Genomic DNA, 25,567 nt, shown 5'->3' with positions numbered 1-25,567 from the left:
ATCTAGTACTTTTGGTAGATAAGAAGGCGTTAGACTCGAAACATACGTTAGAAGGCAGAACAACTACCAGATTGTATCGACCAGTGTTGCTCAGGACACTGTCGGACACTGGCCGTCACCGGTTCACTGACAAGGACACATTTTGTAGTTCTGACCTTCCCACGCCCACGATCATGGGACACTGTCTTTCCCTTTGAGGACTAGTCCAGGACCGTCACTGAAGATCTTGCGGTTTCAATCTTTATTGTAGCATGCGACCTTGCCTTGCGCAGAAGTGGAAGATAGAGAGGATTTAAGTTGCGGGCTGGGGCCACCGAGGACACACCCCGATTTTATCCGTTTCCAAAAAGGAAACCGTTATCCGGACTTTCCCACCTGCATCGGCGAAGGCTTGTTTTTATCCAGACCAGTACTTATATAACTTGGCAAGGTTAATCATGAGTTGGTATACATCTACAATACAAGTTACACGCCTGATGGACAACACCTACATTGACCCTCGTCCAGTCAAAATGACCTGAGGGATATCTGCGGCTTTTGGGTATGCTGAGCTCCAAGTCCGGTCGCACTGTTACCAAGGACTTTCCGTATCGATTGCTCAAGTAGTTCTCTGGTAGATACGTCGAGTTTGCCTGTCGCCTCTTTGAAGCAAGCGGGGGACGAAGCCGCATAGGCAAGAAGTTGCTTTGTGCTGAGCGTAACGACCGGGGATGGTGGGGTCTGGGAGTCAGATAGCAAAAGCGCGATGGTCGGTAAGAATACCGCCAATAGCCGAGTGCCTACCAAACGTCAATCAGTAGGTATGAGTCATCGGACAATTGTAGAGGGCAACTCACGTTCCGCCTCCTGAAGGGATGAAAAGAAAGCAAAGAAAGCTTTCCATATCTCGCCAACCGCAGATGCATGGCTTTCTGTAATAGAACCATCTCTGACATGAGGTGCCATTTTGGCAATATACTCAACCAAGGTAGGGAGTAGCAACTTGACGCAGTATTTATGCAAGCCATGCCCCGAAGTAGATGCAATGATCAACGTTTTGGCACAATGAACGGCATTGAGGGTACCCTGAAGAATAAAATATAAATGGCTGTAAGAGGAATGTAGGACAAGACCGTACGTCTCCTATCTCAAGGATTTTCTGGGAGATCAAGAAACAGCAATGCTCGATGACTGTTTCGCCAACCTTGATGTTTGGTGGTATACTGGTCAGGATGAGGACTGTTGCAAGTAGGTTATTTTTCACTTTCTTGGTGCAGGCGATACCTTCGCGCCCTCTGCAAGGTGATAAGTACTTGCGTCATGGAAGGACTTATAACGCAAACCTCATCTCGTCAATGTTGCGGAGGCAGTCGGATATTAATCCATGTATGAGTTTTTGAAATCTATCAGATGAATCTCGAGCTGGGGCAGGGGGAAGATCCAGAATTAACTTCAAGGACGAAAACGTCGGGCCAGCCAAATCAATGTCTGGAGATTCGTCCTTAAGAATTTCTTCAGCAACGATCGAAGTTAGTGACCTGTGATTTAGACTCTATGAATTGCCCATACCGCTGTATAAGAGGATAGCTACTGCGCGGACGTCCTCTCTTAGGGAGGTGTTCGTCGAGGCTCCTACGACTGTAAATGCAGAAAACGCAGCCTGGATCATCTTGAAACGGTCCACCGCTTCCCCTTCTAATCAAACAGTCGATATATTATCATGGATGGACAGTTCTCGAGGGGCTTACGGATTGCAGATCCATGTGAGGTTGACGTCGAGTGCCTGAGGATATGTGCACATATTCGCAGACAATGCGAACGCGGAGAGTTTGCCGTTATGGAATCCGAAACACTATGAAGCGGAAGTCAAGTCACGACAAGATTGTTGAAAGTGAACGATACTTACCTATCATTATTGTCTTGCGTGCAAGCAAACGCAGCAAGAACTTCAATGAGATGAACCTGTACAGACGCTGCCTCCGTCATTGCGATACGATAACATACGCTAATAAATTCATCGAAGATAGTCGGCTCCAAGATAGCCTTTCCGGCGTACTCGGGCTTAACCAAGCTCTTGAGAGCTTGCAAAGCCGTACTCATAAAGGCTTGACGGCTAGCAGAGTCGGTGGAATCCGAAGTGGATGTAGCCAGGGCCTCGTATACTAAGCCAAAGATCACATAAAAGAATACAGCGGGTTCGTCCCGCGACTTGTTCGGCGACTCGAGGTCTCTGGCCGATTCTCTACCATCCATGGCGGCAAGTATATTAAGATCTCCAGCTCTCATGGCGGCAGCCACAGCTTGTAGGATGAGCATCCACGAATTAGCGTAATACTGAAATTGCAAGATACTCAGCAACGAAAGAGTAGTGACAATGTCCAAATACGTACCGGAAGCAGAGCCTCTTTACCCAGGCTTGAATAGGAGTCGAGGGCGGTTGCTGACGTGTCTTGCAACGACTCAGAATCAACCCTAATGCTGGCGTAGTCACGGAGGGAAGCAATCCACATTGAAGCCAACGTCGTGCGATAGGGTTTAATGATTGCAAGAAGATACTGTTGCTGATAGCTAGCCACTTCTAATTGTGCCCAAGCCGATAGGGTAGATATTCTCAACATTGCTGATGCATTCGGACTCAGTTCGCCTGCTTCTCCGAGGGAAACCATACCAGACTCTGTAATTCAGAAACAACGTCACTATTGAGAGGAAATAGTGAAGAACTATACGTGCCTTTCGATTGCTCTAGTGCTACCGTTAGCAGCTTAAGAATACGACCCATTCTTGAGACATCTTTGACCACACCACAGCCAACGAATATCGCACATGCGTGAACGGCGGATGCTAAAATCTCAGGAGTAGAGTCGGCAGAAAAGGCGGGCGTCAAGGCAGCGGTTACTGGTGCCTGATGTTGCTCTAACAGGAGGGAGTCTTCGAATGTAGGATCGGGTGATGCACTGAAAATCTGGAGAGATTTTATCGATTAACGCGATAAGTTTATAACCGCTGACTGCGACGCCTACCTGAATGACATCACGCAAAACCACTAAACCTTCCAGCCGGATCTCAGTTACGTAGGCAGTCGAAGCAGTAAATGCCATTTTTATAAGATCTCCTACACGGGTTATCAACAAACCCGAGGTCGGGATATCTCGAGATCTGGCATAATAGATGTCAAGGTGTTCCCTTCGGCCGCTGTTGGCAACGATGGTGCATATAGAATGAAGACATTGCAGTGAAAAGAGCTGGGTTCGCCATCGAGAAGTTGGGCGGCTTCTTCCTCCCTCTTGGGCCCCGATGTTTAGCGATTCTCCCTCGTCGTCTCGTGCGTTAGATCCCGAGGATGCATCTGCCACTTGTTGTGAGGCAGTAGTGCGTGCCATTATTCGCTGGCACAAGTCAATCCAAGCGGAGGGATTGTAGATCACGGTTTGCTGAAGCCAGCTTGTGATAACGTTCCGGACACCCTCCACCGACGAATCATCGTCCAACATTCCGAATAAGTCCTCGACGAGCCGATCACCACCAAGTTTGGACATTGCAAGGGCATCCTTTTGGACAAGCTGGTAGAGCGCATTAATAGAGGCAACCTTGAGTGGTCGTCGGGGGGATGTAAGGTGGTAGCGGAAGCTTTCGACAAGGTCCGGAATGTTGACATGTTCTGGAGCAAACATCAGGAAATGTTGGTAGCACTTGATGGCTTCCACCCTAATTCCCTCGTCATCTTCTGAGAAGAAACTCTGGACGAGATTCAGAATCAAAGCCCTTGTCTTGACTGACTCTTTCATATCAGGTCCAAGAACGTTGATGACTGCGTCGATGATTTGTGCCATGACCGGGTAGGCAGGATGATCACCGCTAAGGTTTGCGTTGGAGAGATTTCCACCTTCGGGTTCGTGTGTGTTCATGGAGTAAATTTTCAACAACATGCCCAAAGTGCTTGACACATAGGGCGAGTAAGCCAAGCTCGCCGCATTCACGACGCGAGCAAGCGCCTTCAGGGCCCAGAAATGAACGACTGGATGTGTGTCATTGCTCAGAGACATCAAAACGTTCACGATAGTTTTGAGCAGTGAACCGGCTGCAAGGCCGCCGACATGACCATAGATAGCACCAAATGCTAGAGCGCATCCAGATCGAGCATAAGGATCGCGATTGCTGACAACTTGCTCAACTAAAGAGGTAATTTGGGCCGTAAAGAAGTTGCTTCCAGCAAGACTAGCCAAGCGACCAATGGATTCACTGCTCGCTGTGCGGAGGATGGGATCGCCATCAATCAAGGTGTCCTAGTATTCGCTGTGAACTTAGTATGGTGAACGGCGGAAGGAATGTACTAACCTTCAAGAATGGAGAAAGTAAAGATGTGATCTGGGAAGTACCAAACGGTTCGCGAACTTCGCGCGATTGTGCATTACATGCATGGCGTAAAGTTAGAACCAGGGCGGTAGACGCATTGACCAATGCAGCCGCTTTCCTACCAACATTTTTATCGAACTTCGGGGACCGGACTGATTCCAATAGCTGTGTTAATGCACGACTGCTGGAGGTCAAGTCCTGTAATGGTAGTAGTTGCGCGAAAAGTTCGATCGAAGCATCGACCACGGCAGTGGCAGGTGGGGGTAGTTCCACTAGCTGAAACCCGGTGCTCGAGTCTCGGACTTGACAGAGACTCAGCGGATCATGCTCACAACTTCCGAGAACGGGTCGCCGAAGCTACTTCGTCGTCAAAAGAGAATCAAATTAGCCATGAAAAGATTTACTTACCAATGCTTCGATTGCAACTTCAATAGTGTCTCGGTTAAACATGTCGGGACTTCCACTAGAACCCTCTATTGTGACCAGGTCATCATCGCCAATCTCAAGGAACGTTACACCATAAGCATAGCCATCTGCACTTTGCCATACCGATGTGAATGATCCGGAAGAAGACGCTATCGCTGCCTGCACGGAGGAACCAGCATAACCATCTGAGCTAGCAAAAAGAGTAATCACGGACTGTAAAAGTGTGCTTTGCGTCGAATCCGCAATACCCGAAAACCCAAGCGTCGAGAAGCATTGATATACACGTTTTCGGAGCAGTGCTTCTCGTGTTTTGAGATTCATGGTTGAGCTGTCCTGCATGTCAGGTGCTTCCTCGACGCTGAGCCCAACAAAGTTATTCGCAAAGAGGAGAGCGTTACTAAGGACGGAGGCAATTCGACGGCCGACGTCGAGATTTACAAGAGGCATATTGTGCTGTAAGAAGCAGACAATGGCACCCAAGGCACTTTCCCGAACATGTAGAAGGAACGCCCATTCTTCATTAGTTCGCCCAGCATTGTTAAGTGAATCTTTGCTAGTAGGCTTCGGAAGGGCATTTCGCCAGAGAACCAATAGCTGTGGAAGGTGGGGCCTCACAAAGTTGGGACCAAGGGACATTAGAGCCGCAATGAGAATCCAAGACACCTCCACCTCAGTGTTGCCAATCTTGACGTCGTGCTCTCCAGCACGTTTCAGGAGCTGAATCGCCATGTCAAGTACCTTGGTGCTCACATCGTACGAAACGTACAAAGGCCGTTCACGGATGACTGATATTAAGGCGGCTAAGCCGTATGCGTATCCTAACGCCCTCGATTGAACATCCATAGGAGCTGCTGGTGACAGCATAGAGCTCAAGTCCCGCTGAAGTTTGTCGATGACTGTGATGATGGTTCTTGGGAGTCGAAGAGGGGTAGAATAACAAAAACAACGGAGGGCCCACGACGCGGTTACCCGGGTAGTATAGCTTGGATGGGCAAGAAGAGTCATTAGGGGCTCTGTCAAGGCATCCTAGTCACTGTTCAGTAGCTTTTACTCTGACTCATCGAGATTCTTACCTGCACGGGCGGGGGAGCGTTCCCTAACTGCTGTAGTAGTCCTGCGACCTCGCGAAGTACCACGACAAGAACCGCAGAATTGGGCGCAACTTGACCTGGCATCATTGCGGGCCAACGCTTCAGGTAGGAGTTCGCCAAATCTCGTATCGCCCCAATTTGACCCTGTTCACTTAACATCCTCACGCCGATGAGGTCCCGGAGGAGTATACCGACGAGTTTGCGCGTGAGAAGAAGTTCATATCTAGTAGTCCTGCTTTTGGTGCTAGACACAATTTCCGTCATTAAGTGTGTAACAATCGTCGCATAGTTGGTCTCTGCCCATGTTGAGCCAAGCTTTGAGACAAGAGCGACATAGAAATGAAAGATTCCTATACGAGTTTTCCGTGTAACGTTAGGTTTATTGAGGTGGTTCGAAAGATGACTAAACATCTCTTGAGGATTCAAAAGAGGCTTTGTCACTTCGGCAGCAGCGGGAGGCGTTTGTGTATCATCATCATCTCCTGCCTCGGCCTCTTTCTTCGTCTTCTGTGACGGTTCAGGGGCTGGTACTGCTCGCTCCACCTGAGTAGATGCAAGGAGGTGACCGACAAGCTGCGCTAAACATTTCCGGGTGACCTGATCGGACGCTTCGAGAGTTTTGACGCAGAGAGATATAATGGAGTCGACGTCGTTCCCCGTTACCAACGGTCCATCAGTCCCCGAAAAAAGGACAATGAGAACCTAAGGTACGTGTGGTCAGAACGTTTTGTGACGTTCAAAGCCTTCGAAAGTAACCCCTTACTTCGGAGGCTACACGCTGCAGTGGGAGACACTTATCCGTTAACGCCGATTTTGCTTGTTTCAATATGTCCTTGAATGTAGAGTCCTGAACCGCACGTTTTGAAGCGATTAGAGCCTTTTTGAGAGCTAAGAGGGCGTGATAACGCAGCAATGGTGTCTTTGCCGAAGATCAGAATTTGGTAATGGCGCATATTTTTGTGACGTACATAAGAGCTTTTGAACGTCTTCAATGCTACTGTCGCGATTTCGGCCATGAATGACATGTACTGGAGATATGATATATTAATAGTGAGAAACGCAAAGGTGGTTGAAACGCTCACCTGAACGCCAAACAGTTGCATCAAGTCGCCAATACATGAGAAAGCTGCACTACTCCGTATCAGACTTCGATTAACCTCAATCGATTCGACGAAAATATTCCTACATCTTCCGAGCATCCATGTCTGGAGTTTTAAAATCAGACGTGACTTTCAAGAGCGCTTGAAGGGTGTCGAATAGAGTCCTTGTTTCTGCGCGACGATATAATACAATAAGGCATCTTGCGACGACATTTCGTAAGGCACGGCCAGGCGATGGATATGGCTCTGGAGAGAGAATGATCTTCACAAGAATAGCCTCTAGTTCGCTTTGCTTCGACTTCAACTGATCCTGGAAAAAGGTCAGCAAATAGACAATTAAGCTGAAGCATGCTGACCACAGGGATTTCACCCAGTTTTTTCTCAGTAGATGATAACCACTGAAATAGGTACATTCCGCCATTTTCCCCGGAAACCTCCGACTGAGTGAGCAATATCAGCACCATAAACCACATCCTGTATGCCCCACAATACCTCTTGAAAGTTGAAGTTTTCGATGGCAATGGTTTCTGCAGACATCCTGGAACGTCTCGATAAATGGGTAAACTTTGAGTTGGATTATTTGTCGAGGAACGATATCAGAACATTCAAACGAAACCTGATCAGTGAAGGAGAATCAAGGAAGGGACGGTTACAAGTGAAGGACCCTCGAGCTTGGAGTCGGTAGGCGAGATCCCCACATGTATTACGTAAACACAAATTTGAACCTTCTCCCGCCATGGCGGATAACCCGTACCTCGCTCATAGAAAAGACAAGAAGGCTTCATCCTCGTCTGAGCCGCTGTTAGGCTTCTTACCTCGTAAAGTTAAGGGAGAACAGGTTCGCAAGGCTTTGGTGCGTCTTTGTTTGTAATGAAAATGAGACTTGACCTCAATTGCTTCTACAGGACCATGAGAACAATCCTTTCACAAAGAAGCCTCACACTGCGCAATACAGAAAAATATTAGAAGCGCGCAAAAAGCTACCCGTATTTATGCAGATGGACGAATTCTTGACAATGGTAAGTAGTTGTGACCTTCGAGTTGAGGAGGGCCTTGAGCAACGCTTTCAGTCTAGAAATCACACTCTCCCTCCTCTCTCAAGACGCGATTAATTTTCTCTCTGTACGAACAGAAATCATTCACTGATTATTGAGATAGTTCAGCGATAACCAAATCATTGTAATGGTTGGAGAAACAGGTTCCGGAAAAACCACACAGTGAGTCACGGCCGATCCATCGGTATCTCGCAGTCCTTATGATGGTCCCCAAGAATACCACAATTTGTCACATTTTCCGACCTGCCACACACCAAAGGAAAATTGGTAGCATGCACACAACCGCGACGAGTCGCCGCAATGTCCGTAGCAAGGCGTGTAGCAGAAGAGATGGATGGTAGGTGACACGTTATTGTCCTCTATTTCTTGACTCAGTACTCGGTCTAGTTGAACTTGGCCGTGAAGTCGGTTATTCTATCCGTTTCGAAGATATGACCGAACCTGGTAAAACCTTCCTCAAATACATGACTGACGGTATGCTTCTTCGTGAAGCCATGAATGACCCTAATCTCGAACGATATTCGACTATCATTCTTGACGAAGCCCACGAGCGTACTCTTGCAACAGATGTTCTCATGGGCCTTTTAAAGGACATTGCCAAACGCCGCGCCGATCTCAAAATCATCATAATGTCCGCCACTCTCGATGCACTCAAATTCCAAAAATACTTCGGCCTCACCCAAGACTCTGCCGCCCCCCTTTTCAAAGTACCAGGGAGAACACATCCCGTGGAAGTCTTTTACACACAGGAACCTGAACCCGATTATGTTGAAGCCGCTATTAGAACTGTATTGATGATTCATCGTGCAGAAGATCCCGGCGATATCCTTGTTTTCTTGACGGGAGAGGAAGAAATTGAAGATGCTTGTAAAAAGATCAAGCTCGAAGCAGATGATTTGGTGAACCAAGATCCCGACTCTGTTGGACCTCTCGTGTGCATACCCCTGTATTCATCTCTACCTCCACAACAACAGCAGAGAATATTCGATCCAGCACCTTCAGCCATATCTCCATCTGGACCCCCGGGGCGAAAAGTCGTAGTGTCTACCAACATCGCCGAAACGTCGTTGACAATAGATGGTATCGTCTATGTCGTAGATCCCGGCTTCTCAAAACAAAAAGTGTACAACCCACGGATAAGAGTAGAGAGTTTATTGGTTAGCCCAATCTCCAAAGCTTCGGCACAACAACGAGCTGGACGAGCTGGACGAACACGTCCTGGGAAGTGTTTCCGACTTTATACGGAGAAAGATTTCATGGGCGAATTAGAGGAGCAAACATATCCTGAAATTTTACGATGTAATCTCAGCAATACTGTTCTGGAGTTGCTCAAGCTTGGTATCAAGGTATGTTCTCATTTCCTTGATTTTCTGCACTACATGTTAACCTGCTTGTAGGATCTTGTACGATTTGACTACGTAGACGCCCCTGCTCCAGAGACGCTGATGCGGGCACTGGAACTCCTCAATTATCTGGCGGCACTCGACGACGAGGGTAACATCACTGCTTTAGGGAGAATAATGGCCGAGTTCCCTCTCGACCCTCAGGTTCTTTAGTTTTTGTTTTTCCATTTTCTACACATTCTGATTCGTTCTCTCCGAAGCTTGCAAAGATGCTCATCGCAAGTCCAGAGTTCAAATGTAGTAATGAAATTCTCACCATCACTGCTATGCTTTCAGGTGTGTCACTCTTGTAAGCAACTGTTACGTCGTTCAAACTGACTCTGGGGCCAGTTCCCAATATCTGGGTTCGACCGGCTAATGCACGAAGAGAAGCTGACGAAGCCAAAGCTCTTCTATCGGTCCCCGACAGCGATCATCTGACGCTACTAAATGTTTATAATCAGTATTATCAAAGTGAGTGGTTCATCATCCGCCGTTCAATCCAAATAACCTCCAGTTTCTTTGTAGACAAGTACGACAAGAATTGGGCATGGCAAAATTATGTCTCTGGGCGAGCTTTAGCTCAAGCAGAGAACGTTCGTGATCAGCTTCAGCGAACGATGGAACGATTCGAAATAGAATTGGTCTCGCTTTCGGATGAAAAGAAACTTTACCAGAATGTTCGAAAGGCGTTGGTTATCGGCTTCTTCATGCAGGTGGCCCACAAGGAGGGCGAAAAGGGTAGTTACCTTACTGTCAAGGACAATCAGGCATGTGCCTTCGTCAATGACACCGTTTTCTCCCTAATTGACAAGTCACATATTCAGAATGTTGCACTTCATCCCTCTTGTGGTCTGGATTCACAGCCTGAGTGGGTTCTGTTCAATGAATTTGTTTTGACGAAGCGCCCATACATTCGGACAAATACTGACGTTCGGGGAGAATGGTACGCAAATTCTCAGTTCTGGGTGGACGTGTTGACCTCATGGGTCTCCCTTTTCAGGTTACTGGAGCTGGCCTCGCAATATTATGATCTCTCATCGTTCCCCGATGGCGAGACAAAGCGCACTCTGCAGCGTATTGCCAAAAAGAGAGATGGGAAGGCTGGAGGTGTCAGTAACGGAGGAGAACCTGCTTCAAAGAAGCAGAGGAAAAAGTGAACCTAAATACAACAACACCAGCGGCAGAAGTAGACGCTAGATCTGCCACATTAATCCTGTTATTGTACGTTCCTTTGCAGATGGCTCTACTGTTCATGTCCATTCAGACTAAAATCGTTATTACAACGGTCACATTACATATTTCATTGTGTCTGCGAGCCATATCCTCTGATGCCCTCTGCGAAAGACCAGGTCGTGTCCATACTTTTCGATTCCGTGATGGAGACGCCAGCAGCAGTGATTTTGGCTATTTGAAACTAATTGGTCCTTGCTTAGCAAATGTCTCCCGTTCGAAACAGAGCATCTCACTTTATTCAAGCTTCTTGCATCGCGGTAATACAGCACTTTCAAGTTCGCCTCAAGGATCTGCATTGCTTCCTCTTCTGTGAGCTTGTCTTCGTTCCCTTCGACTGCCTTACGGAGTAGAGGTTGGGCGATATAGGCACCGTAACCAGTAGCGAGGGTAGAGGCGGAATATGTTGTTCCCAGTAAATCAACATAAGCAAGGAACCTGTACAAACCCGGATAATTTCATCAAAGTATGAAGAGACAGGAAGGACATAGGAGGTACCTCTTTCCCTCTTTGAATCCACCAACCAATAACGCGTTCCATAATGGATTGATCTGAGATCGACGTCCGTACATGACCTGTGAAAGATACTCGTGTATCTCAGCTGGCCCCAAGGAATGGCCATCTTGCTCAGTAAATTCTTCGATCATTAAGCCATCTAGTAGAGATTGAATGTACTGGAAATCGGACATGTCGCCTCCAGCTCCAACGACGGTGTTTGTTCCAACTGGATGTAGACGTTGTACGTCCTTGAATCGTGCAAGGGAGCCGTATGATGCTGCAAGGGGCGATGAGTTATCGAGGAACATGGAATGAGGTATCCATGCTACTCACCAAGATTGTCTGCTGCCATCATCACTCCATCCTTGTACTTTATCGCGAGCACGCTTGTGCCAGTCACTATAGGCTGCCTAGTGGACAGCTTAAGAGAAAGGAGATGGTGTCGTAAGTCCAGAGATGCTCACTGCGTATGTTGAACTCCTTCAGCAAATGCGTCCTTGAGACCGTTGTAGGGACGTTGTGCTATGGGGTAGGTGCCATAGGCGTCGAATGCATCGTTACGCTAGCAAATCAGTCAAGAATAAATCTTCAAAATGTCGCGCAAGAGACATACAGGACGACCCCAATTGGTTGGAAAGTGGTCCATTATGGCGTTTATCAAGAGGGTTTCCTGCAGAACGCGCAAGCTGACGCGTATGTACTCTTACGTAAGCGAAGTCAGATTTTTCGGTCGTTGGAAGTCACTGAATCACCGTCATGGCAGAAGCGAATACCGATTCCGAGGAACCAGTCGTCAAACAGACTGATTCGACCGCGAAGGTAGCTCAACTTGGAGTCGTTTTGGGCCCAGACGGTAAACCCTGCAAGCCATGTACTGCATTTCGGAACTGGAGAAGACTGCAAAAATCTGAAGGCGAGGAGAAGGGGAAATCATCGACCTTGATGGCCTTTGGTCCTTCATCATCCTCGAATGAACCCGACAGACCACCTGCACATTGCCCGCCGGATGTGGAGCAGCTAGGCAACGCTACCTGGACTTTCCTTCATAGCACTGCTGCGTATTATCCTAATCGTCCCACTCCAAATCACAGAGCTAACATGCTCTTGCTGATCCGTGCTATCCCCACCCTTTATCCTTGCTCGCATTGCGCGGATGATTTTGGTCAAGACGTCAAAGTCAATCCACCGGACGTGAGCAGTAGAGCAGGACTAAGCAAGTGGCTTTGCGAGCGACATAACGAGGTCAACTTGAAGTTGGGGAAAAAACCCTTTGACTGCACATTGGAAAAGCTGGATGAGCGATGGAAGAATGGACCTCGCGATGGTAGTTGTGATTGATATGGATATAGAGTATGTCAAATTTTGTGGATAGGTATACATCTCGGCAATTCTTGTTCCAGCAAGTTAAACTACATTATCCAGGAAGTGAGTTCGTTCATGTTACGCCCTTGTGACTGCTCTCAGATCTTGATTGGCTTGGTAGGTTTTGTGCTACTCGAGGGACGAAAGTTCAAGTGCTTGACCCGGAACTCTTGAACTTGCTGCAGGCAGCGGCCGCCAACTCTCAGGATCTCTCCGTCATGAAATTGGCACTTGCCCATGTCGCTGAAGGACCGCAACTTTCTCAAGTCAAATTCCCCAAGGTGTACCACCCAGATACATCAAGAATTCAGGGAACAGTTGGTCCTCACGTTGGAGACCTCGGATCTTTATCGCGCTATTTTTATGGAACATAGTGCTCAAGGATTCTAGAGTGCTTCCTGACAATACTACCTTCATCACGCTGAGACCTGACACTACCAAAACTTATTCCCTTCAGAGCTACAAGGTCACAAGTCAGGTAAATCTCACGCTTAGTATTATCCCATCATGTTCTGTTCCGTCAAGTTGACGCTCTAGGCTCAGTATAACCTCTCCGATCAAGCGACAACCTATCACTATCCCAGGTCGGAAGACGAAGTATGTTTCCCAGTACACCTCAAAACTTTTTAGATTCACCACTTTGACCCCATGGCCGAAACTCACGATCAGCACATTGTTCTCACGCACGAGCGGGGCGCCCACATTGCCTTTCCTTTATCTTTACTGAACTGGGAACATGGGTGCGCCAGAGGTATCGCGAGCATATACTCTTCGCACCAATATCATTAATACTCATCTTCAACTTGAGCTATAGGGTTTTGGTTTCAGTTTACGTTGTCCCAAGCGTGCTCAGCGTTCACCTTCTGCTACCCGTCACCACCGTGGTGGCAGCACACGGACGTGTTGTGGCGGATGTGGTAGAGTCCCATTGTTGAACGCTTTTGGTTTTGAGAATCGTCTATTGTTCGCTTCGTAGCCATATGACGCGACTCGAGCACGCTGATACTCTACTATATCCTTGTTTCACCAAACCACCATTACGGACAACATTCACACCACATTTGCCTCATTCAACATTTCTCTCCTCCGCCGTTAAATCTGTATTTCCTTCGAGGCCATTATGTTCGAAAATCAAGCTCCCGAACACACAGTGACGGTACGGCATACCGTTCATTTTAGGAAGCATCACCTTGGGCCTACATTGCTTGCGCAACCGAGTCACAGAACAAGTCTTCCTACTCGCACGATTCTTCGAACATCTCGAAACTATAATGGCACATCTTTTGGTGAATAGTAATTCGGAAGGCTCAGTGGCATGTGTAGAAACTAACCATTTCCGCTTACCAAGGGTCTGGCCATCCGACGCGCACAACAAGGATTCTTTCGTGTATCACCAATGTAGAGCTTGCTAGCCAACACGGCGGTACGTAAACTTCCTTCTATTTGTTCTTAGTCCTGAGATGTTCCTTTTAATCTAGCCGAGCGACGTCGATCAGTGTATAAGAGGAAGTCAATTATTGTTACCTCCCCTTCTTCTACACGAAGATATCAAAGTCCCATATCCCCAAGCAGGGTTCGATCTCCGAGGAAAAGTAGTCCGCTACGACCCCCCCTGTTTCCTGGGATTCCATTATCCCCTCAAACCTCTATGAATGTCGCCCAATTTCCGCCGCCTACTGTGGATCCGTATTGCCCTTCTCCTATCCACTCACCTCATACTTGTCAGTTAGGCAGTCCAACTCCCGGTTTTCTGAATATATACGCACCCACCCCTCTGCAGATATCACCAGGATCTTATTTCAACACCCATTCTCAGACGTACCACGATCCCGCCTTCTTACAATCCTCCCTCCCGCTGGTCTCTTCGCCTATTGCGACACCGTCCATCTCATTGCATCCAGAGTTAACATCTTATTGTCCGCTTGTCTGGTCCGCTCTTTTACCACCCACAACGGCTAGGAGTCGATATCCCGTTTCTTATCCCTTCGACCTCGACATTCTGAGTGCCCCTGCATGCCCTGGAGTGTCGATCCTCTTGATTTACATTGAGGGCGGTCTCATAGCCAAATCCTGGACGAAGCTCTGGGGACCTATACGCAGCGTCCTACGGCCCCATGCTTGTGAAATAACGGTATTCGATGTTTTACTGGATATCCATACTTATCTTCACACGCGTCTCTCTCTTAGGGAGGTCAAGCATGTGAGGAAAAAGGGGTATCAGGAACTTGTTGACTTGGAGAGGAAATTTCGGGTTGGCTACGAAGGGGCGGCGTGCGAGGTAAACGAGTGGGACAAACCACCGAAGAGACTGGATATCATTGCTCCGTTCTGCGGTGGTGATTTCATGTCCATGAGATATGACGGAGTCTGGCAGATGGACGGTTTAGAACTATCGCTGAGATTAGGTTGGTTGTAGCCTAGTTCCAGGCAGTTGAATGGCATGCGCTATCTTTACGATGGATACGTTAAATTTCTAGATTACTCAACTTATAAATACAAGTGTGGCTGGTACATACATCATAAGAGTCGGAACGAGCTTGAATTGAAGCTGGAGCTCATACGATATTTCAGGTTGAGCATAATTCGCGGTGCCACTGTAGATGCTACTAGTAGATACATGTAGCACATAGGAACCATGCTGCTAGCGTACGCACAGAAATGCGACTCCCGTCCGTCAGTCGCCTTTGATGCATTGATGAAGTGCTGCCGAGTTCAATAAAGCTTAAAACAGCGCCAGGCTTTCAACAGACTTTTATTTATCATTCTCTGCCAATTCTAAAGACCATGGCGCCGAGATGGAAAAGGATATTCGCCGGTCCGGAGTCACGGCGTCAACGCGTCACCCGCCGTCAACCGACGAACGTCCTCAACGTTCGATTTTATTGAAATTTTCTCCTCAAAACACATCGCCTCGTCGACGTATCGGTACTCAATCAACTCCAAAAATTATAAAGGAAAATCACGACCTGACACCTCAACCGAGTCACCATTGACGGCCCCGACAAGAAAGTGAGACTCCTGACGGTCCTTGTTGCCATTACCGGACAGCTAGGTTGCCAGCTGCAGTCTCGATGGCGAAGAAGAAAGCTCCCTCTCCTCAATCAAACACTCTCTTGACCTGGTTTGGTCATGCCACTTCGACTCCCGGTCAACCAACGCTATCATCCCAGAAGCCCACACCGAGCAAACCGAAACGCCGCAAGACATCCAACCTTGATTCTATTCCACCAGATCCAGAAGATATCATAATTATTCCTTCAGATTCGGATGAAGGAATAGGCCCAGTCTGCGTCACCAAGAAAAGACGTACATCGAACCAGTACGCTTCGGTTGAGTCCGGTTATGGGCTACACTCTGTACGTCAGAAACCGAAAAAGACAACGACGGATGCCAGCATGATGGATGGTTGTATGTTTACCTCGACGGTCACAGCGTCTGGTGCTTTCGGACCCCCTGATGAATCCATTTTGCCCTCGACTCGACCGCTAATCAACACGGTTCCACCAGGCCCAGTTGTCTTTTCCCTGACAGGTGAAGATACATCGTTTGGTTCCCCCTCGGAACTCTTGGGTGCCACTGCTACTCATGTCACGAACTTGCCCACCAATCCTGAAGCGGGTCCTTCCAAATCGGTTCAAGAGTGCTCCTCGGACAAGGGGATGTATGATAGCCGCATCGACGATGACTGGGTCATGGGAGATGACGAACGCATGGAAGATGACGACGAGGATGAAGACACTGATGAAATCGAATTCCTGGAAGAGCCACAAGTAAACTCGCCATCGATTCTCGAAAGTGCCTTGAAATCAAACCTTCGGCCATTAACTAGCCTTGTGGCTCCTCACCCTTGCGCTTCGGCTACTTCCAGCAGAAAGGATGCGTATTCCGTACTCATGGCTTCCCATAAAGAAAATGAAGCTTGGAAAGAAGCGGATTCAATGGAAGATCGTAGTCTCAAGCCCTTTAAAACTCAAAAAGGTGACAGACGAAAAGCACCGTTCTATAAAGTGCTCCAGGGAATGCCAATAGCTGTCGATGCGTTTCGATATGGGTCCATACCTGGGGTGAATGCATATTTTTTAACGTTAGTATCTGTTCTCCCAGTCTATCTGATGAGTCACAACCATTCCTTCTCACAACAGGCACGCCCATTCAGACCATTATACAAACCTCTCATCTTCCTGGAAAACTGGGCCGATCTATTGCTCAGAAGGAACCGCCAATTTGATAAAACATATGTTGAAAGTCGACCCTAAGTGGGTACATCCGCTCCCTATGGACGCTCCTTCCGTGATTCCCAACACTGGAGGCGTTCAGGTCACGCTCATCGAAGCGAACCACTGTCCTGGCTCCTGTCTTTTCTTCTTTGAAGGAAAACAGACCGTCAATGCAGGGGACAGCAACTACAAGTCTGCTTTTGTTGGCTCAGACAGGACATTTAGATACCTTCATTGTGGTGACTTCCGAGCGTCGCCACGACACGTCTTTCATCCAGCTGTAAGAGGGAAGAGAATAGACCATGTATACTTGGACACGACATATCTGGATCCTAGAGTGCGCTCCTCCATTCACCTTTGTGTTGACCATCCCGCTTACATCACATTTAGTACACGTTTCCTCCTCAACCTCTTGTCATCTCAGCTTGCGCTGAACTTGCCAAGCGAATTGCAGAAAACCGACCTTTGAACGACCCGAAGTCGACTTCGGCGATGTCAAACTGGCTCAGTTCCAGTTCCAGTTCAGGGTTGAGGGAGAAGGAGAAGGGGATAGAAGCGAAGGCAAATATATTGATGGTCGTAGGGTAAGTCTAAGCTTTATGCATTTATGTGTCGATCGATGGTGTATTTCTTCGACTAGAACATACTCTATTGGCAAAGAACGCATTGTCAAAGGTGCATATTCCGCCCTGTACATATGGATCCACCCAATTCACCGTTATCTAGCCATCGCCAAAGCCTTGGACAGCAAAGTGTATTGCGATAGTCGCAAAGCAGCCATCCTTCGATGTCAGGCCGACCTTGAACTGGACAACTTGTTAACTTCGAACCCCTTAGCCGCCAACGTCCATTTAGTCCCGCTGGGCTTCATCTCGTCTGATAAATTGGAACCCTATTTAAACAAGTTCAAGGGTCACTTTACGAGGGTAGTAGGCTTTAGGCCTACAGGATGGACGTAAGTGCTATTCTCACCATACTTTGTTTGCCCGCAGTGAGTCTTGAATTCTATCAGGTACTCCCCACCTGCTGGTGAACAAGCCCCCACTGTGCGGTCCGTGATTGCGCGCGTTCAGCATAACAACTACACATATGTTGACCTCCATCCCTCGCGCAACTCGACATCGAAGTTTCAGGTGTATCCCGTTCCTTATTCGGAACACTCGTCCTTCTCTGAACTGACATGTTTCGCGCTGTCATTCGAGTGGACCAAGATGATCGCTACTGTAAATGTGGGGAGCGAAACCTCGAGAGTAAAAATGACTTGCTGGATGAGTAAATGGGAAGCGGAACGGAAACAACAAGGCAACAATTACACTGTCCCCAATCGGCATACCGATTATTGGTAGTTCAACACTTATAAATATTGAATGGTCTGATGAGAACAGTGATAGTTTTAAGATCTTCTCGTTTTGAAGGATTTACTGAGATACCTTTAGCTTTATAAGTATAAACCGCCAATCTGGTATCCCTATCCCATGGATTGTGATGAAGTAATGAAGCGGCCATACAGTCATACGCATGGATACATGTAGAAAAAGATGGTACGCAACACAAGGAGATTACTGCTGCTCGGTCGTTCTTTTTCTCCTCAGATCTCTCTCCTCCGAAATGGTAAGCTTGGTACCCTTGCCTTTAGGCAAGGATATCCATGGTCTGATACCCTCACCGACAACAAAGATGTTTGAAAGACTAGAAGGATGAGTCAGCCATGTGCAGGTAAAACAACGTGAAAACGTACCGGGTAGCGAATGTTCGGTCAAGAGAGTCTTTGACGTGAACAATGTCGAAGTCCCCAATGTGTTTCTCACGATGCACGATGATACCAGACCTTCCCATATTACGACCTCCGGTGACCATAACAATGTTGCCGGTATCAAACCTAACGAAGTCGGTTATCTTGTTCTGCACGAGGTCGAATTTGACGGTGTCGTTGACCTTGATGGAAGGGTCAGGGTATCGAATGGTGCGACCATCGTGGGTAACGATGTGGGGGACGCCACGAGCACCCAGGGCGACCTTGCGAACTTTGAGAAGCTTATATGTAGCCTCCTCGGGGGTGATACGGTGGATAGTGAAACGGCCCTTGACGTCGTAGAGCAGACGGAAGTGCTCGCCAGACTTCTCGATCGAGACAACATCTGTGGTGAAAAGAATCAGTCACAACCGCATAAGAGATATTATCGACGCACCCATAAAGCCAGCAGGGTAAGTAGGATCAGTTCGGACCTTTCCGTCAATTTTGATCAAGCGCTGCTTGACGATGGAGGTGACCTCACGGCCAGTCAAGGCGTACTTTAGTCGATTGCGGAGGAAAACAGTGAGGGGGAGAGATTCGCGGAGCTTGTGAGGACCAGGAGAGGGACGAGGGGCCTAGAGACGGAGAAGTTAGTTATTGGCCGTGCTGAAACGAATTAAGGTTGATTTTTCATACATAGGTTCCACTCAATTTGTCGAGCATCCATGACGAGGGTGCGGCGAGACGCTTGAGATGCTTTTTGGGTCCTCTAGCCTATGTAGAAAAGAAGAAATCTCAGTCAGAAGGCATTCGATGATGAGAGAAGTTGCCCAATGTCATCCGACCACCAATCCAGCCAGCCAGCCCAGTCCACCCTCTAAATCCACCAAAAGACAGGAAGACAGATTTCCAGACGCAGTTCAGCATCATAGACTAACCATATTGTGATTTGAGGTGCTTGAGGGAGTCTTGAGGTCTGACGACGGTGGTGTTCGTTGCTCACAACTTTCGACTGTGTCGCCAGTGCCAAATATATGCAAATACCTCGAATAACTCCTAGCACCTAATCTAGGGTTGAAATGGACCTTTCGCTCAATGTTCTTCGATCTAAACCTTCCGGTATCATTACCCACAGCTACCCACTTCTCGAAAAAGGGAAAAGGGAAAGCATTTGATCAAGACCCTCAGTTCACAGCAGCTCAGCTACGCGTGGTAGATGCACAAATCGATGTACTCGTTCACTGTAGGCCTTAACGATTTCTTTTTACTTTGTCTTCTCCCTGAGTGCGAAAGATAAGTAGGATATAGGGTCATTGCTTTCAACCAAACCGTTCACAAGAAGGTGGATCCGAAGATACACGTGAATTTACTCGATGGATTGCTTTCGCAGCTCAAGGGACGCGACGGAATCGTGTTCCTGAAACGATTAACCATAATCCTAGACGAGGACAGCGAGAAAGGTTTCGGCCTTGTAGGTTGAGGCTGCCTTGAAACTTGGGCAGTTTTATTGATCGTCGTTCGTTAGATCAACGCCAACATTCCTTATTTCAACTCATACGACCTTCTGAGCTTGATCCCGACAAATCAGGCAACATTGGCACTTGCGTGTCTTACGCATACTTTACCGTCACAACTGACGACACATATCATATCCATACCGCTCACACTGGCCCGCCCACCGTTTCACCTGAAGCATACTCTGATAAGGACGGCGATAAAGAATGGCGCTGTTTTTGAGATCAGCTATACTGGGGCGCTCGGTGGAGAAAGTGAACCGATACTTGTTGAAGCTGGGGTAGCTGATCCAAGTGCTCTTAGTGCTAGAAGAAATTGGTGGGCTTCTGCAAGGGAACTCGTCAGGGTAACTAAGGGCAAGGGTCTCATTGTCAGCGGAGGGGTGGTTGCGCAAGCAGATTTCAGAGCACCGAGGGACGTTGCCAATCTGTGAGTTGATACTAAATGACGTGTGTTGTTGCTCGCTCTAAAGTATTCGATACTAGTGTTTCTTTGTTAGGCCTGCCTCAAGACGGTGCCCACGATGCATCGACCAAGAACGCAAAGTCAACAGTCCTTCGTGCACGTAAGTCGACATTCCTTTCGTAAATGCCACCTTCTCTGAACTGGTCTGAAATGTAGAAACGCGGAAAACGTATAGAGCCGTTCTTTCAGAGCCGGTAATAATGGTTCCCGAAGGCTACTATCCTGACCAGCCTGCAGAAACGACACAGCCGACTCATAATGTCTCGGTGGCCCCGCTCGCAACAGAGAAGGATGTGAACTCTGTTAATGGTAAGAAACGGCCCAGAGAGGAAGATGTTATTGGTGGAACTGCGACAAACCTCACGAGTAATCACAGTTCAAAAGGCGGTGAAGGGGACAAAAGGAAAAAGAAACGGAAAAAGAATCAAGAAAGGAACGCGAACTAGCAAGACAGAGGTGGCATGATTCAGCTTTGTTCACCCTCGAAATCTACCCTACCCTTTACAAAGTTCCAACCCAGACAATGTTTCAATAAGAATGTCATTTAGTGCCATGGAATGATTAAGGTCGAGACATTATATCGATTATCATCCACTCATTTTATCGTGGTTTGTTTCAAAAATCACGCGGTCTCTCGGCGGGTTCCAGGGCTGAAAGCGCTGAGAAATGGTGAAGGCTACTAGTGCTCCAAAATGTCATGTGAGATGAAAGGTCGGTAATACAATACAAGGCTCAAACACGAGGTAATTGAGTACTTACTAACAGGCATATATATATACATAATTTCCTGGGGAAAAGTTGCTCATGCTCGAACCCAATGAATGCCCACCTCGCAGCGGCAGGTGAGTGACGCTCCATTCATAGTACGCGAATAGACTCACCTCCATTCCGAATTTCGTACAGTTCTAGGATTCAGCTTGACTTTTATCGATGCGTATTTCACTCGACAAGGGGAACGCGATTTCTGGAAGTGAGTCACCTGCACTTTCCAATTCATCCTTAGTTGACATTGATTTTAATCTAGGTCTCCCTCAAAGGCTATCCATAGTCCCGTTCACTGGTTATACATACTATCTAGGTATCTCGTTCTCGTTATTCAGATGTAAGTGGGGTTTTCAATGTGTTGGGCAAAAAGTGTTTAAATCAACTTGGTTCCAGCTGCAATATCGTTATCGCCACCATCTGGAAGTACAATTACACTGCGATCCCACATAACATCTGCTTTGTGCACCTCATATTCAAGATTTGCGTATTGCTTTTTTCGCTTCTGATCTTGGACACCATACTGATGTTACGAGGTGAACATATCAACCAAGCTCTTCCCCTAGTTTCGCTTCCGGCTGATCAGTGTATTCATCAGTATACGCGCTCTACAACAAAAGCCAAGAAATGGCGTCCTTCCTCGGACTTATACTCCTCCTGAAATCAACCACAGCAGTGTGGGGTTTAGCTCGATTATTACCGAATGCTACTAGCTCCGTACACTTCAATTATATCTGTATCGCGGCTGTCAAACTCCATGAAGAGCCAGGACTTGCGTTATTCGTGTAAAACACTGCACCTGCACCCTCTCTTTCGACTTATTCATCGGATTATTTAGGTTGGGCGAAATGGCCATACACTGTGCATTGTGTTGGCTGACGTTGACAAAGACATGGTCTTTCAAAGATCTCTGGCCACACCCTCCAACCCTTGCCTCTGTGTTGAACAGGGATGCGCTCTCTGTTTTCGCGGCCATCTGTGGTGTGTAGACTCGGTGAAGGGTTATCATTTTGCTGTCTGATACCTCCGAAGGAATACTCGCTGCATACACATTCGGAACATATAGAAGAGGAGTTGCAGTTATTTTTGCCTTCCCGTGATGTTGTTCAGCATACCACTTGGTTTCATTACTAACGTCCTGCGGTCTCAGGATCCTCATCTCAATCACCTCCTGCGCGGTATGTTGTCCCTAGGCTCTGCTTTATCTTTCGCTATCTCACGTGGGAATTGACGTTGTCCCAGGGATGTCGTCTCATTCTTCATCTTAATAGTTTGGGAGGGAGAGAGACTTCAACAGACCCCGAGAATATGACATTCACAGCCATAGATGCTACTATAACATGGGACACTGGGACTCATCATTTTCGGACCTGAGCAGTAGCGCAGTTCTTCCTGATATAGTGGTATGTACTTATATCCGGATTTAAGGTTTTCTTAGTAAATTCATAACAAAACATAAGGAAAGGCGTCCGGCGTCCACATATTCCCTAGTGGCAAACTAAAGACACGAATTACTACACTGCTACGGATATATGATCAAAACAGATGTATTGACCTGCGAGACAACCGTACGCAGCGAACTGGTTGAAATGCATATACTGAAGGGTGGTGGTAGGGCGCCGCCCCGCTTGACTTCGCCTCAACCTCCTCAACGCAACCTACGTCACGGCGAGGCTGCTCACTGTTTGCCCCTTGTCGCGAGCAAATACGTTTGGGAAAGGACATCGTCTCGATGGCCATTCTTCCATCACTCTGCCTATAGTAACACATCACTCAAGTGGGAAGTAAGTGTATTTAACCAGTGGATATGCCAGGATGGATGTAGACTAGAGAGAGGGTTGTGCCGAAATCCGCAAATAGGTATGATGCAAGGAGGGAGGATATGCCAGGATGAATATAGATCGTTGTAAGCGGTGAAGTCCGCAAGATTAGGGAGTTTATACCAAAGTTTATACCATGATTAGTTTATTCCATACACCTCCTTTTCCTCGTCCGTCCATTCGAATATCGGTAATGGATGGGCTTCGGTGTTGAACACCCACTTATCAAGTGGTATAATCTCTTCATCAGTGAAGAGCAGGTAGAGGTATTTGAGCCTTTGAAGAATGCGATTAGTTCGAAAACAAGGTGATTCCAGGATTAACTTACGTCTCAGCCAAGAAATAACTTGAACAAGAAACCGCGTGAACATTTGCCATGAACAAGAGTCAGAACGATTACCTTGGCATCTCGTCCTTCAACACCGGAGTCTTGTCAACAGCCAGCACACTAGCATAACCGTATTCTGTTTTAGCGTGCCTCTCGATTGCTTCGAAGATAGCCCTGGAGCAGTGTCAGTTTAGTCACATGAGAACATCGGGACATCTTCACCATCCTCGATCTCGCCATCTCTCATCGCCGGTGGTCCGCCACAGGATATAAAAACTTTCAATCGTCTGATAGAAGATGAGGAAAACCAGCTGTGTTGTCGAACCACTAACACTTACCTCTGGCCTCAACAGATACGACGACTTGCCATGTGTATAGCCTCTCCTACTGGATATAGGTTCCGATGGTACCTCTCTCAATCCAGGTGGTCTTCTATGCGGTTTTCCGAGCCTTTTCCACTCGTCTACAAGATCGATCCATAAGCCCTTTGGTCTCTGAGGAACGGTCGAAACCCTCCCATTCGTTGTCTCCGTCAAGACCTCCGACGGCGTATATAACATATACATCTCGTCCGGTCCCAGTCCCGTTTTCTGATCTGCATAGCTTAGCCAACAGGCATAAGCGAGGCCCTGAGCGGCCCATAAATGAAGCTCCCGCTGTTCTTTGTCGAACCAACTAACATCAGGATCGTCGAAATTGAGTGTGTTGACGCCGAGGGCGAGTAAACCCGGAAGGAAGCATGATAAATGTTCGAATCTGTGAGAAGGAACGTGTGGAATGGTTTTGTTGGAGGGATCAAATGTGGTGTCGGTCACATAGAGAAGGTCTCTATCAGGAGAGATGTAAAGCAAGTTTTGAATTATGGAGGTGGAAGCTTGGACATCTGGATAAAATGAATGGTCAGTAGGTTCGATTGATGTCTGTCGAAGAAATCTACGAGCATAAATCGCGGACTTTGGTTTCAGAACGGCCCGTTAGTAGCCACTGCTTGAGTAAATACTCGTGTGCGCTGTCGGCATACGAGCCTACTGAAAACTGGTCTGCCGGAAGGATCAATACTGGTGAGACCCTGGATCAACGCGCATATCCACATACTACTACTTGGCGTCGCCCTGTTGGTATTCCATTGTGTCGGGAAAATGCCATCAGTGATATTCGAGTCGTACATGGCCTTCATCGCGCGTTCCGTCTATCGCATGTCTTGAGTCTGATAGTAAATCAGAAGAGGACCCTTTTCACCTTCTCAAAGTATTCTCTCTTTCCGGTGAGATGCGCGAGGTACTTGCTACATGATAAACATAACATCAGCACTGACATACATACAAGGAAGAGAAAAGCTGAGGACGCACTACTCCATCTGGTTACTCAACGCTTCCGCCCATAATGTTGAGCCTGTCCATCCTCCTCGAGTAGTACCACTGTGAAAGTAGAATGGGAACCCCTTGTAACGAAGGTAGGCGGGGAATACCTACGTCAGAGTGTTCACAGCGAACATGGGGAGCCCTGAAGGGGTCTCGAACGCGGGTAGGAGTGCATGTCCTAGTTGGTCTGCTTTTTGAAGGAGTATAGTGTTTCCAGATAAAGCGTATGCAGATAATAGTCCGCCAAGATATCTAATAACGGTTTCGAAAAATGGGGCGAAATCGCTCTGCAAGCTATTCAGTTTCAAAACTACAATGAAGATGGATCGAGTTGAACGCACTGGAGAAAGCTCGAAATCTTCTTCAGCAATAACGTCCACCGCCTCGTTGAAATCGTCTTTCAGCCCCATAATCCACATCGTATCTAGCGCATCGTACATCGTTACACCCCAGCCGTTGAAGCTGCAGGTGGAGAGTCAAAGTCTCAATGATTACTGGAATCGCGAATATCATCGAGAACTCACTTGTTAACTTGTTCTGCACGAACTGGCTTCAACTCATCCGCTCTCCAGGCATATTTCTTGTACCCCTCGTAAGCATGTATAAACGCCTTTTTGACTTCGCTCGCCCGAGATGGCCAGTTGATATCAAGGTCAACATCTCCGTGCCATGGTCTAGACGGAGGTCGATGTGGGTGTCCAATTGGGGCGTGATGGCGATGCGGAGGTGGGATATGGAATAGACTAGGCCAGAAAAACCAGAAAATGAAAATGAAGGAGAGTAATGGAGGCACCCAACGGATAGGTTTACTGACCCAGAGTCGAATGATTTGAGAAAAAGAAGGACGCATAGAGGACGGGAACAAACATGCCGTCCTCTCGGTCT

General features: G+C 47.6%; 11 protein-coding genes across 12 annotated transcripts; 7 read left to right on the top strand and 4 right to left on the bottom strand.

The window, feature by feature from the left end:
- Positions 1 to 423: 423 nt before the first annotated feature.
- On the bottom strand, positions 424 to 7,645 carry E1B28_007627 (uncharacterized protein). The gene is made up of 19 exons (XM_043152382.1): positions 7,442 to 7,645; positions 7,306 to 7,389; positions 7,036 to 7,259; positions 6,932 to 6,980; positions 6,818 to 6,877; positions 6,613 to 6,768; positions 5,832 to 6,551; positions 4,741 to 5,784; positions 4,315 to 4,689; positions 3,000 to 4,262; positions 2,710 to 2,941; positions 2,370 to 2,653; positions 1,886 to 2,313; positions 1,728 to 1,831; positions 1,549 to 1,674; positions 1,323 to 1,491; positions 1,118 to 1,274; positions 837 to 1,065; positions 424 to 779 (listed from the first exon to the last, which is right to left on the bottom strand). The coding sequence occupies exons 1-19, from the start codon at positions 7,484 to 7,486 to the stop codon at positions 508 to 510; spliced, it is 6,021 nt and encodes a 2,006-aa protein (XP_043010468.1). The 5' UTR covers positions 7,487 to 7,645; the 3' UTR covers positions 424 to 507.
- A 20-nt stretch (positions 7,646 to 7,665) lies between these two features.
- On the top strand, positions 7,666 to 10,627 carry PRP43_1 (DEAH-box ATP-dependent RNA helicase prp43). 2 transcript variants are annotated; one of them, XM_043152380.1, is made up of 11 exons: positions 7,666 to 7,802; positions 7,855 to 7,968; positions 8,108 to 8,166; positions 8,220 to 8,341; positions 8,392 to 9,350; positions 9,402 to 9,551; positions 9,608 to 9,683; positions 9,738 to 9,860; positions 9,915 to 10,156; positions 10,214 to 10,332; positions 10,390 to 10,627. In XM_043152380.1, exons 1-11 carry the CDS (start codon positions 7,686 to 7,688, stop codon positions 10,544 to 10,546), a joined length of 2,238 nt encoding a protein of 745 aa, XP_043010466.1. In that variant the 5' UTR covers positions 7,666 to 7,685; the 3' UTR covers positions 10,547 to 10,627. The 2 variants fall into 2 exon arrangements, with proteins under 2 accessions (XP_043010466.1, XP_043010467.1); XM_043152381.1 differs by having other exon boundaries at positions 8,025 to 8,166; positions 10,390 to 10,574.
- E1B28_007625 (uncharacterized protein) lies at positions 10,619 to 11,804 on the bottom strand. The gene is made up of 6 exons (XM_043152379.1): positions 11,731 to 11,804; positions 11,582 to 11,679; positions 11,451 to 11,527; positions 11,118 to 11,394; positions 10,856 to 11,057; positions 10,619 to 10,803 (listed from the first exon to the last, which is right to left on the bottom strand). The coding sequence occupies exons 1-6, from the start codon at positions 11,761 to 11,763 to the stop codon at positions 10,690 to 10,692; spliced, it is 801 nt and encodes a 266-aa protein (XP_043010465.1). The 5' UTR covers positions 11,764 to 11,804; the 3' UTR covers positions 10,619 to 10,689.
- A 69-nt stretch (positions 11,805 to 11,873) lies between these two features.
- On the top strand, positions 11,874 to 12,455 carry E1B28_007624 (uncharacterized protein; the record flags this gene model as incomplete). Its single annotated transcript, XM_043152378.1, has 1 exon — positions 11,874 to 12,455. One exon carries the CDS (start codon positions 11,874 to 11,876, stop codon positions 12,453 to 12,455), a length of 582 nt encoding a protein of 193 aa, XP_043010464.1.
- A 242-nt stretch (positions 12,456 to 12,697) lies between these two features.
- E1B28_007623 (uncharacterized protein) lies at positions 12,698 to 13,109 on the top strand (the record flags this gene model as incomplete). Its single annotated transcript, XM_043152377.1, has 3 exons — positions 12,698 to 12,796; positions 12,862 to 12,957; positions 13,023 to 13,109. The coding sequence occupies 3 exons, from the start codon at positions 12,698 to 12,700 to the stop codon at positions 13,107 to 13,109; spliced, it is 282 nt and encodes a 93-aa protein (XP_043010463.1).
- Positions 13,110 to 13,599: 490 nt separating this feature from the next.
- On the top strand, positions 13,600 to 14,895 carry E1B28_007622 (uncharacterized protein; the record flags this gene model as incomplete). The annotated part of the gene is made up of 3 exons (XM_043152376.1): positions 13,600 to 13,765; positions 13,828 to 13,902; positions 13,958 to 14,895. 3 exons carry the CDS (start codon positions 13,600 to 13,602, stop codon positions 14,893 to 14,895), a joined length of 1,179 nt encoding a protein of 392 aa, XP_043010462.1.
- A 426-nt stretch (positions 14,896 to 15,321) lies between these two features.
- On the top strand, positions 15,322 to 18,042 carry E1B28_007621 (uncharacterized protein; the record flags this gene model as incomplete). The annotated part of the gene is made up of 6 exons (XM_043152375.1): positions 15,322 to 16,563; positions 16,622 to 17,033; positions 17,087 to 17,280; positions 17,337 to 17,371; positions 17,423 to 17,651; positions 17,709 to 18,042. Exons 1-6 carry the CDS (start codon positions 15,551 to 15,553, stop codon positions 18,040 to 18,042), a joined length of 2,217 nt encoding a protein of 738 aa, XP_043010461.1. The 5' UTR covers positions 15,322 to 15,550.
- E1B28_007620 (uncharacterized protein) lies at positions 17,554 to 19,449 on the bottom strand. Its single transcript, XM_043152374.1, has 6 exons — positions 19,370 to 19,449; positions 19,128 to 19,205; positions 18,886 to 19,066; positions 18,435 to 18,834; positions 17,669 to 18,385; positions 17,554 to 17,588 (listed from the first exon to the last, which is right to left on the bottom strand). Exons 1-5 carry the CDS (start codon positions 19,370 to 19,372, stop codon positions 18,256 to 18,258), a joined length of 792 nt encoding a protein of 263 aa, XP_043010460.1. The 5' UTR covers positions 19,373 to 19,449; the 3' UTR covers positions 17,554 to 17,588; positions 17,669 to 18,255.
- Positions 19,450 to 19,516: 67 nt separating this feature from the next.
- Positions 19,517 to 20,962, top strand: E1B28_007619 (uncharacterized protein). The gene is made up of 5 exons (XM_043152373.1): positions 19,517 to 19,674; positions 19,730 to 19,902; positions 19,957 to 20,375; positions 20,432 to 20,511; positions 20,568 to 20,962. The coding sequence occupies exons 1-5, from the start codon at positions 19,527 to 19,529 to the stop codon at positions 20,855 to 20,857; spliced, it is 1,110 nt and encodes a 369-aa protein (XP_043010459.1). The 5' UTR covers positions 19,517 to 19,526; the 3' UTR covers positions 20,858 to 20,962.
- Positions 20,963 to 21,228: 266 nt separating this feature from the next.
- On the top strand, positions 21,229 to 22,547 carry E1B28_007618 (uncharacterized protein; the record flags this gene model as incomplete). Its single annotated transcript, XM_043152372.1, has 9 exons — positions 21,229 to 21,253; positions 21,315 to 21,381; positions 21,436 to 21,513; positions 21,570 to 21,709; positions 21,772 to 21,958; positions 22,012 to 22,154; positions 22,206 to 22,269; positions 22,324 to 22,351; positions 22,416 to 22,547. The coding sequence occupies 9 exons, from the start codon at positions 21,229 to 21,231 to the stop codon at positions 22,545 to 22,547; spliced, it is 864 nt and encodes a 287-aa protein (XP_043010458.1).
- Positions 22,548 to 23,133: 586 nt separating this feature from the next.
- On the bottom strand, positions 23,134 to 25,532 carry E1B28_007617 (uncharacterized protein; the record flags this gene model as incomplete). Its single annotated transcript, XM_043152371.1, has 11 exons — positions 23,134 to 23,269; positions 23,322 to 23,339; positions 23,394 to 23,495; positions 23,544 to 23,608; positions 23,660 to 24,204; positions 24,417 to 24,510; positions 24,561 to 24,606; positions 24,671 to 24,739; positions 24,794 to 24,969; positions 25,024 to 25,144; positions 25,207 to 25,532. 11 exons carry the CDS (start codon positions 25,530 to 25,532, stop codon positions 23,134 to 23,136), a joined length of 1,698 nt encoding a protein of 565 aa, XP_043010457.1.
- Between the last annotated feature and the right edge of the window lie 35 nt (positions 25,533 to 25,567).

Source organism: Marasmius oreades, chromosome 4, assembly GCF_018924745.1.
Source record: "Marasmius oreades isolate 03SP1 chromosome 4, whole genome shotgun sequence".
NCBI lineage: Eukaryota > Fungi > Basidiomycota > Agaricomycetes > Agaricales > Marasmiaceae > Marasmius > Marasmius oreades.
Note: the sequence above shows the minus strand (reverse complement) of the source record. Positions and strands in the feature narration are given on the sequence as shown.

Bases quoted from the DNA above. Each gene is read 5' to 3' on its own strand.
- E1B28_007627 (XM_043152382.1), bottom strand. From the start codon at position 7,486: ATGTCTGCAGAAACCATTGCCATCGAAAACTTCAACTTTCAAGAG. The intron at 6,552-6,612 runs GTAAGGGGTTAC...CACGTACCTTAG, and splicing joins TGCAGCGTGTAGCCTCCGAA to GTTCTCATTGTCCTTTTTTC. The intron at 1,832-1,885 runs GTAAGTATCGTT...TCCGCTTCATAG, and splicing joins ACGCAAGACAATAATGATAG to TGTTTCGGATTCCATAACGG.
- PRP43_1 (XM_043152380.1), top strand. From the start codon at position 7,686: ATGGCGGATAACCCGTACCTCGCTCATAGAAAAGACAAGAAGGCTTCA. The intron at 8,167-8,219 runs GTGAGTCACGGC...ATGGTCCCCAAG, and splicing joins GGTTCCGGAAAAACCACACA to AATACCACAATTTGTCACAT. The intron at 9,684-9,737 runs GTGTGTCACTCT...CTCTGGGGCCAG, and splicing joins CATCACTGCTATGCTTTCAG to TTCCCAATATCTGGGTTCGA.
- E1B28_007625 (XM_043152379.1), bottom strand. From the start codon at position 11,763: ATGGACCACTTTCCAACCAATTGGGGTCGTCCT. The intron at 11,680-11,730 runs GTATGTCTCTTG...CTGATTTGCTAG, and splicing joins CAACCAATTGGGGTCGTCCT to CGTAACGATGCATTCGACGC. The intron at 11,058-11,117 runs GTACCTCCTATG...GGGTTTGTACAG, and splicing joins GGATTCAAAGAGGGAAAGAG to GTTCCTTGCTTATGTTGATT.
- E1B28_007620 (XM_043152374.1), bottom strand. The intron at 18,835-18,885 runs GTGCGTCGATAA...TTTTCACCACAG, and splicing joins TTACCCTGCTGGCTTTATGG to ATGTTGTCTCGATCGAGAAG. The intron at 18,386-18,434 runs GTACGTTTTCAC...TCATCCTTCTAG, and splicing joins GACCGAACATTCGCTACCCG to TCTTTCAAACATCTTTGTTG.
- E1B28_007619 (XM_043152373.1), top strand. From the start codon at position 19,527: ATGTTCTTCGATCTAAACCTTCCGGTATCATTACCCACAGCTACCCAC. The intron at 19,903-19,956 runs GTAGGTTGAGGC...GTCGTTCGTTAG, and splicing joins GCGAGAAAGGTTTCGGCCTT to ATCAACGCCAACATTCCTTA. The intron at 20,512-20,567 runs GTAAGTCGACAT...TCTGAAATGTAG, and splicing joins GTCAACAGTCCTTCGTGCAC to AAACGCGGAAAACGTATAGA.